Source organism: Siphateles boraxobius, unplaced genomic scaffold, assembly GCF_051911475.1.
Source record: "Siphateles boraxobius isolate OS27281-9 unplaced genomic scaffold, OSU_SipBor_1 7, whole genome shotgun sequence".
Taxonomy (NCBI): domain Eukaryota; kingdom Metazoa; phylum Chordata; class Actinopteri; order Cypriniformes; family Leuciscidae; genus Siphateles; species Siphateles boraxobius.
In genome coordinates this window covers 1,635,231-1,647,376 of record NW_027509197.1, presented here as the reverse complement: position 1 = coordinate 1,647,376, position 12,146 = coordinate 1,635,231, and the positions used below count along the sequence as shown (strand labels likewise).

Below are 12,146 nucleotides of genomic sequence, written 5' to 3'. Positions count from 1 at the left end.
AACTGATATTTCTGATTCAGATGGCTATAAAACCAAGATAAGTTTGTTGTTTGTTTGGCTAGACAAGAATAATCTATCTCAAGACCCACCAAAATGATTTTAAATCATGAATGTGGGGCGGAATGTGGGAGGCGTTAGTTTACTTTAGAGCAGTTTTTTTCCCTTGTCATAGTATGAATGACATATAAGTTTAATTGTAATACAAACTTATGGTAGGCTACATTATCAAAAAAAAAATTATATTTAAAATAGCAGCCTTATAGCTGTTGAAATAATGTGATGAACACTGAGTAGTGTTTGTCTCCTGCCTCAACTGATTTACCCAGACATGGCAGAACAAATGTAAAGAAATGGTTAAATAAGCTTAATCTTAAACAAAGGTTTTATATGACAAAAAATCTTAATATAAAAATATAATAGACTAATATTTCTATTTGACAGTAGGCCCAGGACCTAGAATTTCAATACTAATATTTATGCTGCAAGTGTTGTTAAACATCGAGTTGTTCAGCGCAGAAAACACTTTTGTGCTCATGTGTGTACGACACTCATGTAGGTAGCAAAATGCACGCGAGGGAACGCAAACAACGCACTCTTACGACACCCATATCTCTGAAAGACAACAGCGCTGTGTTAAACAGACGACAGAGATTCATGCGTTTCCCAAAAGCAGATCATAGAACCATTGCCACCAATCCGCTACGATCAACTTAGCTCACAATGCTTTTGGGAAACGCAGCCTGAATCAGCCTTTCGTGATATGTGAATTCTCAGGTGTAATGCGATCTCACGCAGAATGCAGAGCAGTGATTGGAGTAAACGAGTTTCTTCTTGTTAATAATGCGCACCGAAACGCTTAATCGACCGAGCCGCTCTGAGACGCTGAAAATTATCACAACATGTTGCGCGCGCTTCATGAAAGACAATGCTGACATATTTATCGAATTAAATCGCAGCCTTTGCGATTCAAAAATCGCACTGACTAAGCAATATAGCGATTTCTATTTTATGTTGATACATCGTGCAAAATGTTTTTGTGTGTGTCATTCATGAAAAGTAAATTTAGCTGCAGCCAATAGTGACTGCGCGACCCACCTCTTCGCAATCTGCGACCCACAGTTGAAAACACAATGGACCTTTTTCGCATAATTTCGCTGTAGTCAGTAGAGTAGTGATGCACGAAGCACAGCTCACACAGAAGTCACTTTCAAAGTAAGCAGCTTTCTGTTTGTAAACCCTGCAAGTTTGCATGACTATCTTGGACCTTATGCGCAATCTGCTTGGAAATTGGAAATTGGAAATTGTTTGCTCTTGCATAAAATCGCAAGTCAGGTGGATTCCTTGAAATTATGAATTCTCATAATATTTCACTTTTAAAAATGTGCTAAGTAACAGTAAATGTGATTGCACTTTAAAAGACAAAATCACCCCCACGTCCTCATGTTACTTACTTTCAAAATACACTTTTGAAATATTCATGAAATTAGATTGCGAAAATGGACTGCAAGTGCTATTTCGTGTTGACTTTACACAGTAATATAAATCACAATTCATAGCATTTCACACCTCATAGAGGTTAAAGTGAAATTGTTTGACAGAGGATCCGGGATATTCATAGTTTCCATAATTCCATAGTATTCATCAGTATTACTGACACACTCACTGTTGTCCAGTGTCTAGAAATGTACTGTCGCTCAGTGGGAAGCTTGTCATCCTTGACATTTGAAAAACAACCCACTGAAAATTCAGCATGTGCTGTGCATTATATAAATTTAAGCATCCTTTAAAAGATGTGTTAGTGTACTGAAGATTAAGGTTTGGTCGACATATGAAGTGTTTTAACCATATATGTCTTTTTTGTGTGCATGTGTGTGTGTGTGTCGTCTCTCTACGCCGCGTGTGTTTCCCACAGCAGTTTGACGGTGTGGGCTGTAACGGAACGTCGTCCTCCTTGATGGTGACTCAGGACTATAACGCACTGAAAGAGAACGAGATCTGTGTCACGCAGGGTGAGACAGTGCAGATACTGGCCACGAACCAGCAGAACATGTACCTGGTGTTTCGACCCGCTAACAGCCAATCACCAGCTGCGGAGGGCTGGGTCCCGGGACACATCTTGGGCCCCCTCACTAAACCCCTCATAGACACTACTGCAGACTCAAACATCAAGTAAGTGTCAGTCAATACTAACTGGAACTATGATTGGATTTTTTTTTCTTAAACTGCACGCCCGTTTTTGAACACCCTCCCCCACCCCATTCTGTTGGAACTAACCTGGATGCTTTGGACCATTTTGCACGGGAAGATTTGATTTTCTTCTTGAGCTTTTTTTCTGGGCTAGAAGTTAAAAACAAACAGATAAATGTTGAAAGGACTTTAGCGAAGCCACGTCGTTGTTATTTTGTAGACTGAGGATTTGCCAAGAGAATCTTACATCAGTGTGGAAATGGACATGTCTGGACACTTATTTCAGTTGCTAACACCATTTTCGTTGTTTATTTGTTTTTTTGTTGATATGATTTTTCTTTTTTGTTTTGTGTGTGTGAAAAGAAAAAAGAAAAAGTGAAAAGGAAGTCTGAAGGACTTGGCCTGTTTCTCCTGGCGGAGAACATATACTGTTGTCTATGGCAATTTTTTATAGATTGTGTATTTGTTTTAAGTATTTGTATTTTTGTATAGACTTTTCTTTTGTTTTCTTCTACAGGATCACATGTTGGCCATTTACTGTACATACTGTTGGTTTGTTTACTGTTTGTAGCACATTCCTGTAAAGAGCCTTTTGCACTATTTAAGTGAATCTTTATTAATGAAGTCAGGTTTGTGCAATAGAACTACAGTTGCAATGTTGTAGTGTAACTAATGATTTGAAATGTATTATATTAAATATGTAAAATAAAATTTTGACATGCGCATGACTTAACACGGCTTAGTCAAATAGACTGCTTTTGTTTTAAAATAAAATAAAAGTGCCAAGTGAATGCTAATAGTACATTTGAAGAAATCCTTCATTGTGTTTGCAGTGTAGAAGTGGTGCATCTTATTTTTATTATGTCTTTCATTTGTTTTATTTCGTGATGTAGTGTGTAGAACACTTATTTTGCGTTTGTACTAACCTCCGTGGTCCTTGACAGTGTGACAGGTTTGTGTGTGAAGCAGAATTTACTGTGAATGATATGAATGATTGCTGTTCTCACACAAACCATGTGCCCACCATGGTGTAAGGATGTAGATTTATATACATACACTATCCTTCCAAGTCTCTTCTGCTCGCCAAGGCTGCATTTAGTTGATCAGAAATACAGTACAAAACATTAATACTGTGGAATATTATTACTATTTCAAATTAACTCTTTCTATTTGAAAATATTGTAAAATGTAATGTATTCCTTTGATGGTAAAGCTGAATTTTCAGCAACATTACTCCAGTCTTCAGTGTCACATGATCCTTTAGAAATGATTGCTCAAGAAACATTTTTATAATCATCAACATCGAAAACAGTTGTGCTGCGTAATGATTTTGCGGAAACTGTAAGACATTTCTTTCAGGATTCTTTGAATAGAAAGTAAAAAAACTGAAACGTTGTCAAATGTCAAAAACAATAACTTTACAATGACTTTACTGCCCCTTTTGATCAATTTATTGGATCCTTGCTGAATAAAAATATTAATTTAATATACATATATATATATATATATATATATATATATATATATATATATATATATATATATATATATTACTGTAATACAATATTACTGAACCGAAACTTTTGTTAATATAATAAAATGAAGAATGATCTGCACAAGATTATACTTGTGTAATACTGAAATACAGTGTAAGATAATATTTGGGCAAATTTAAGAATACTCACTAATTTAAGTTATGTAACTCTAATTTAAGTCACTTATGAACATTTGAATGCTGTACTTGATTGTCCCAAAACTCGTTGAGGCTTCTATAAATGGAACTGGATGATGATAAAAATGGGTTAACAACACTGAGTGTCTCTGTTTGCCGTTTCTTTTTTTGGCCCTCCCTATTTCCCTCCTGAAATAATTTATCCCCTCAAGCACTTTAATTTGCTTTTCCCGCTGTTAGATTTGCATTTCCACCAGCGTGTGTGGGTTTGACAACTTGATGTTTTGGCACAACAGGAAATCTCTCTCGTGGAACACACTTCGCGCTCGCAAGCGTGCAGAGAAGGACAGTGCGCCCCTCAAAAGTGACATAAAAGTTGAGAATGGACTGCGTAAGCCAAAGGAAATTCTCAGCAGCAAGGTCACTGAGAAAGTGAGTAGGAGGATGAGGCGTGTGTTTGTGCGTGTGTGTGTGTGTGTGTGCGTGTGCGCTGCATCCTCACCTGTGTGGAAATAAACACTGAACACGTCACTCCCCCCACTGGCGTTTGTCCAATGACAGCATGACACTGACAGAAACACACATTGTTTCAAATATTAGCTTTTGTTCCATTTTTTTAAAGGCCATTATATATTTTAATTAGAAAAGTTGAATGATTACGACATAATCTGCTAACAACTGCATGACTATAAATGCATAATGTATTATAATATATATATATATATATATATATATATATATATATATATATATATTTTTTTTTTTTTTTATCCCAATACTTCTCAATAAATTAGTAAACATTTGTTTTATAAACTTTTTTTATTATTATAATTATTAGGATTTGGTAAAATACTACGATATAAAAACTAAATTTTTTCCCAATTTTCCTATTTTGTTATTAATGATATGACTAAGCAGTTAATTTCATAATGTAAGGATGGTTGTATTCCTGTCATTTTGGCCTGGGTTTCTTTCAGACTGTAAACTCCGTCGCGCTGTATTCCTGTATGTGTGAGTGTGTAACATGTTTCTCTCTCGACCCGAACCACAGGAGTCCCGCAGCTCAGACGAGTCCGATTGTGAGGATGATCTAGACCCCAAAACTAGTATGGAGGTAGAGATACTGATCTCAGTGCATGCTGCCCAGTAGATTTATATACTTCTTTTATTTATTGCTAGTATATTTTTTTAATAAACTGAATTGAATAGTAGGTACAGCTTTTGAAGCTCTAAATTGTTACTTGCGTTGTAACCCCTTTTACATGTTATTTGGCCTAATTTGTTGTTAGTAATTTATTATTTGAACTATTTGTGTGGAGTGACTGGTATAAAGGGCCGTTCACACCACGGATGATAACTATAACATTAACTGTAACGATAAAGTTTTTACAATCTTTAGACAGTGAAGACCACAACACAACTTTAACAATAACAACACCAAGGAACGATATCGCTGAAATCCTTTCAGAACAACTTTTTTACAGCTTATTAATGATAAAACATTGACATCCAATCCAAATTCAACCGACTTTAAAGAGCTTGAGCATTTGAATGGCAGACGACAGAACCACATGAGCTTATAATAAACAGAACGTTATTGTCAGCTGGTGTGGATGCTAATATAGTTATCGTTATAGTTATCCGTCTTGATGTGAACGGGCCTCAACCCTAGTGAAAAGCTTTTGCAATGTCTCGAAGAGTACAGCTGTCACATGATCTCAGTGAGTGCATGTTTAATTCATCAAAGTTCTTGCTGGAGAAAGTGTGTTCAGTCAGTGGCCAATCTGCAAAAATCTGACAGAAGTATCATATATTTTTCTTCCATTTGCTGTCACTGTTCTAGAGCAGAAAGACCAGGTGATGCCTCTATCAGAGAGGCGATTGGCTCTTATAACTGAAAGGCGGGCCTTTAAACCGACAGCCAGTGTGTGTTGCCTGTCAAATAAGAGAGCTATTTGTGTTTGATATTACTCATTAATACATCTCACTAGAAATCCAAAATCAGTTGGAGTGCATTTGGGTTTTGGAAATCACAAGCAGCGTGCTTTAGGTGAATACTACTTCTCATTTAGGCCAATATATTTTGGTCTGAATTGAGGATTTCACACGATATATCACACTGCAGAAAATGTATCAATAGTATGGTAGTGTGCTATTCTGAACATACACAGTAGCAGAATACCAAATAGCATTCTTACTGTTAATATTTCTCCCATACATTTATATAGTGTTGGGGGAAACACATTACAAGTAATGCGAGTTACATAATCAGATTACTTTTTCCAAATAACTAAGTAATGCATTACTTTTAAATTTGCAACAAAATATCTTTGTTACTTTGTTTTCCCAAGTCAAGTCACATTTATTTATATACCACTTTTTACAATACAGATTGTTTCAAAGCAGCTTTACAGTGATAACAGGAAAATAATGCAACAAAGTTGGTTTCTAGAAGGAAATAGCATCACAGTCCAGCCTAAATAAGTTCAGTGATGGTTCATTTTTGTTGTAAAAAAAAGTTATTAATTCATGTATTGACTGACAGCTCTGATGAGAGAAATCGGGAGTAAGTGCAGAGCCGTTGTGTGTAAACATGATGGCTATTGTAGCTCTACTCATGCGTTTACTCGTCTCACTTGCATAAAAACAGATTCATTATTCCTCAAAATGAATAAAAACAGTAAAACTCAAACCTGCAATAATGAAATATGTTAAATTACACACATGCATTTAATCTCACTTTATTAATCAAGGCCTTTGCTGCTGACCTTTTATGATCCAATTCAGCCATATTAATAAGCAAAAATGACTTTTGATAAACATCACATTTGTGTTTCTTCTTTTGTTATTGCTGAGTGAAGGTTGTTAGGCTGTGTCCAAAATCGCCCCCTATACCCTTAAATAGGGCACTATTTGTGGGCGCAGCCATTGTAGTGGTGTCCGAAACCATAGTGGATATTATCCAGCGCACTCATTCAATCCCACAATGCACCGCAATAACGAGTGCACAACTGATGTACACTCAACAGCTGGAGAATACCCATAATGCACTGTGAGAGTCACACGTCGAATTAATTCCCGCGTCTGACCAGAAGATGCAGCTGAATCATCCATCCATTTTCCAAACCGCTGGTCCAATGTGGGTACAGCGTAGTATCATATAGGTATAAATTCCTTTTAATTGAATAGCATACATAAACCGTCATTAAAAAATCGAATAGTTTCAATGACAGATATCAAGATAAATCGTTTCATTACTACTGGAGCTGCCAGTTTGCTATGTTTCAAATGATTAATAAACAGCACAAACTATGCAAAAGTGTCAGCTCTTTCAGCACACTCAGTGTCCGCACTCACTCGTTTTCATTCACTCCTTCAGTGGACTATATTAGTGGAGTAATGTAGGGAATAGTGAATGAGGGTATATGGGTCCATTTCGAACACTGCATTAAACTTTCTGGGTCTAATTCTTCTGCATTCCAGAATGACAGCAGCTGAAAGGTTTATTTGAGCAGCGCCCTCTACTGAACAGGAGTGAACTTGCATGTCCTTCAGCCTGAGGTTTATTCATTTCACTTTTGGTCTAAAAGGGCCTTTGTATTTGGCAAAAATATAACTTCTGTTTGTTTTTTGTTATTATAAAACAAACAAGCAAGCCCAGGTGAGAAAAAAGTAATGCAACAAAAAAAATGATTGCATTACTCAACATAAAAGTAATCAAACTCATTACTCGAAAAATGAACTTCCCCCAACACTGTTTATATGGCAGAAATAGTACGAGTAGTATGCCATTCAAATCCTGCCAGTGTCTGTGTCTCTCATGCGATGGCACTGCCCTCTGCTGGCTTGTGCTGAAGTGACACAACATAAAGCTTTCCTTCTGTATTTGTGTGTAAAAAATATCAGTGTTTTTATATGACCCTGTGAAATGCTGCATCTATGTATGCGTCTGTGACACTCATCTGTCTGTTTTGCAGTTGTTGAACCCTAATTTCATCCAAGAGGGTGAGTTTATGAATGTACAGTTGCTGTGATGTTTGTCTGTATTTTTCACTAGTAGGGTAAGATGGGGGAGATGCCCACATTTACTTTAAAATTGTAACACATTTAGATATTTAGATAATAAGGTGCAGGACAACGAGCAATGCATGAGCCAATGTGTTATTAAGGGTAACAAATAAAAGTGTGTGTGTGTGTGTGTGTGTGTGTGTGTGTGTGTGTGTGTGTGTGTGTGTGTGTGTGCGTGTGTGCGTGTGTGCGTGCGTGCGTGCGTGCGTGCGTGCGTGCGTGCGTGTGTGTGTGTCTGAATATGTATGTATATGTATATATATATATATATATATATATATATATATATATATATATATACATATATATATATATATATATATTAGGGCTGTCAAAAGATTAATCGCGATTAATCGCATCCAAAATAAAAGTTTGTGTTTACATAATATATGTGTGTGCACTTTGTATAATTATTTTGTATATATAAATACACACACATGCATGTATACATTTAAGAATTTTTATTTATTTATATATAAAATATTTATATTTATATATAATATAAATTATATATAAATATATACAGTATATACATGCAAATATTTCTTAAATATATACATGCAAGTGTGTGTATTTATATATACAAAATAATTATACAAAGTGCACACACATATTATGTAAACACACACTTTTATTTTGGATGCGATTAATCTTTTGACAGCCCTAATATATATATATATATATATATATATATATATATATATATATATATATATATATTATAAATGTTTGTGTGTCTTATTTGTATACAGGCATATTAATGTATACATATTTAATGCACCATATTTTAATTCAAGATGTGTCATAAAAGCAACACAATTAGCTTATACATTTTAATGCATAGCGAAAATCAATCAATCAAAAAACTGTATTTATAAAACATTTTAAACAACGGAAGTGTACCAAAGTTCTGTACAGAAAAATAAATAAAAGACATCAAATACATACTTTATACAGAGCATATAATACAAATAATAGACATAAAACATAGGATATCTGAAATCTATCTGAAATCTATCTCATGGAAATATTAAGTAATAACCCCATAAATATGTTTCCAGATGTAGCTTGTTTTAGAATTTGAATTAGCGATGTGAAATTCTATATACTGTATTATTATTATGTGAATAAAATAAAAAAAATCCAGTCCAAGTGTATATGTGAATGTGTGGTATGCTATTCAGTGATTTGAATCATGTCTTGGCTCTGTAACACAGTGTCTCCAGAGTTCCTGACGCCTCTAGTGGATGTGTCGTGTGCTCTGGGGGAGACGGTGGTTCTGTGTTGTAAAGTGTGCGCTCGACCCAAGCCCACGATCACCCTGAAAGGACCTGATCAGAGTCTGCTGGTCAACAATAACCGATTCACTATCAACATCAGGTACAAATCCACAGTCAATCACAACACAGACTGTGAGGACATGAGTTGAGCTGAAACTCTTGGGAAAGGTAAAGAGCTAGAGATGTGTGTTTACCATTTCCTTTAGTGTGTAATGTAGGCCTATCTGTTTGTTACGGTGACCGAAGTACACAGTTTCAAAACTCATAGTTTCCCACAAAAGGGATTTAAAATTGATGAAATTAGGAATCGGTTGTTAAGATTTATTTATAAAACTATTCCTGAGCTGCACAACCCACACGTTTGCTTGTGTTCAGCACATTTAATGGAGGACACTTTCCTGACACTGAGAGAGTACAAGGCCGGCTATATACAAGTTGTGCTTGCGAAGTTGGCTCTGATCAATCCACATTGTCATAATCGGACTCAGGCTGAGACTGATATGGTAAAATAGAGAACATTAACTGTTCGTGTTTACAATAGCTTTAGAGGCCTTGGAAGCTGAAGCTTGTGATTTTGGTAAAGGGTGTAACTTTCCAGACAAATAGGCCAATCACAGCACACTGGGTCAGCTGGCCAATCAGAGCACTCTGAGCATTTCGGAAGGAGGGGCTTAGTAGAAACCAGAACTCAGTCAGTGTTTCAGACAGAGTGGGAATAGAGGTGATGCAATAATTTACAGTATGTGGAAAAGTAATTTATTTTATTTTTTTACATTCAAGCATGTCTATTCTAATACACCCAATAAACAAAATAATTAACTTTTAAAATTGCATCCTATGACCCCGTTAAACCATTTGTTCTCCTGGTACAATGTGGATTATTGAAATTCTATATTGAAGCATCTTTATTTGAGTGTAAGACACTGATTGGTTTCAGGAAATTGTTCAGGATTAGAGAAATGTTTTATATTCAATTTCAGATCATGTAATCTGAGTTTGTTCTGTGGGAAAACTGTACCCATGTGACCTCATAAGTCTCCCTGTTATGTAACTGTCCCATGATTCCTCAGGTTTGTTCTTCTTCTCCACTGCACCACTGACTGTGGCTTGTAACCCACTTATACAAGAGCACTATACAACCAAAATACATTTTTGTGATTTTTTCTTCCCTTCTCCCCACCCACTGCTACAAAGATCTGTTTATTACATCACATCTTTAACTCTCTATGGAGAACATAAAAAACATTCAAACACATCCCTAAATCTGATACTCAAGTGTGTTATATGACTTATTGTATGACTTTTGACCCATTTCCTGTTATATATGCAGAATGTTGATTTTATATTTTGCAATAGTAGGTTGATTTTTGTGCTGAATAAGCTATTTTATATGACATCGATGTAAATCGATTTGTAAATATAATTGCCTTAATTGTGCCATTTGTTTATCTGAAAATAACTTGCTGTGTCTGATCCACTTTAGGGATACGGGTGATATAGTGTTGAAGATCTGTAATCTAATGCCACAGGACACTGGCATCTACACGTGTGTGGCTGTGAATGATCACGGCACAGCCTCCTCATCTGCATCTATTAAAGTACAAGGTGAGAAGACGCAAAGAGAAATAAAGTTGTGTGTTGTAGATCTCGGTCGTCTGTGATCACAGTTGTTCTGTGGTCCAGGTATCCCAGCAGCCCCTGCTCGGCCCGTGGCTCAGGAGGCAAGCAGCACTGCAGTGATAGTCCACTGGCTTCCTCCAGTCAGCTCAGGAAACTCCACCATCTCCAGCTACACTGTGGAGTACAGGCAGGAAGGTAACCCATTACACCCTGTCAAACACTGACAAACATCCACTGAGAGAACTACTGCCTGAGATTTCTGTTGTAATGAAAGACACTTGGGCCACATCCACACGAAGCCAGAGCTTTCCCTATCCGATCTTTTTTTTTTTCCTCGTTCTAATTTTTTTTTCCGTAAACACGCCGTCGTTTTAAGAAATATATGCATGCACACGAAACTACTGAAACCCACTGAAAACGATGTGGTATACATGCCAGACCAGTATATGGCGCTGTAATTCTGCCACAGAGATATACGAACCCAACACGACAGCGGCCCTGTCCCAAATGGCGCACTACATGCGGACTTTCGGTCTCGTGGACTTAAATTTCGCATGCTCGCCGAGTCTACGAGTCCGTAGGCCGTCCCATTTGGCATTTTAATGCTCTGAAGTGTGCTCAGCAGCCTTTGTACCCTTGAAGCGGTCTTCCCATAGACAGTAAAAGAAATGGACACAGCAACCCCATTGATTTCAACTGAGAAGACTGAAGCCCAATTATTGAACTTCCTGTCTGATGGCTGAGCGACTGCGCAGGCTCAAACTGAGCGTGACGACAGTCGTAAATCTTCTTGTAACTGTGGCAAAACAAATCTGAATCACCTAATTCCTCAAAAACGTTGTTGAAATATTTTGTCCGGTTGTTTTTATGGACTCTCTATCTATGGGCTTCTCTCTTGACTTTATGCCTCTGTCCCCCCGATTGCCTCATAGACAGTAAAAGATTGCCTGCGAGCTTCTCCTCCTGTCTATACGGTAATGTCTCTATTGTGTGACATAAAGTCGCGTGGTTATGACGCAATCGATAGCCTGATTTTAACAAACACGGCTTCTACGGGGCCATAAAGTAAGATACAAAGTAATGGAGCCTTTTATACATTGTCGTGTTTATTTAGAAATAAATAATGAACAAATGAAGTCTTTGGATGCCTCAGATGTAAAGTTATTCGCTGTCAAAGAGACGCTTCAACTTCCGGCTGATGGATTACCCCCTTGGGTCTTTCGCGAAGCCCGCATAGATGCAGGCTCCACCATAGACATCATATAGATAGATGCCCTATCGACCGCTACTGCCTATTGGCGCGGACGAGCCGTGGGGTC

At 36.9% G+C, this 12,146-nt stretch overlaps 1 protein-coding gene across 1 annotated transcript in view; it reads left to right on the top strand.

The window, feature by feature from the left end:
• The window catches only part of LOC143723149 (kalirin-like), an 83,783-nt gene that overhangs the window by 53,630 nt on the left and 18,007 nt on the right, over positions 1 to 12,146 (top strand). The window contains exons 17-23 of the mRNA XM_077215140.1: positions 1,913 to 2,169; positions 4,156 to 4,291; positions 4,911 to 4,973; positions 7,837 to 7,864; positions 9,145 to 9,307; positions 10,691 to 10,812; positions 10,891 to 11,022. Of these exons, the coding sequence (XP_077071255.1) occupies positions 1,913 to 2,169; positions 4,156 to 4,291; positions 4,911 to 4,973; positions 7,837 to 7,864; positions 9,145 to 9,307; positions 10,691 to 10,812; positions 10,891 to 11,022 (901 nt within the window). The remainder of the gene's footprint in view (positions 1 to 1,912; positions 2,170 to 4,155; positions 4,292 to 4,910; positions 4,974 to 7,836; positions 7,865 to 9,144; positions 9,308 to 10,690; positions 10,813 to 10,890; positions 11,023 to 12,146) is intronic.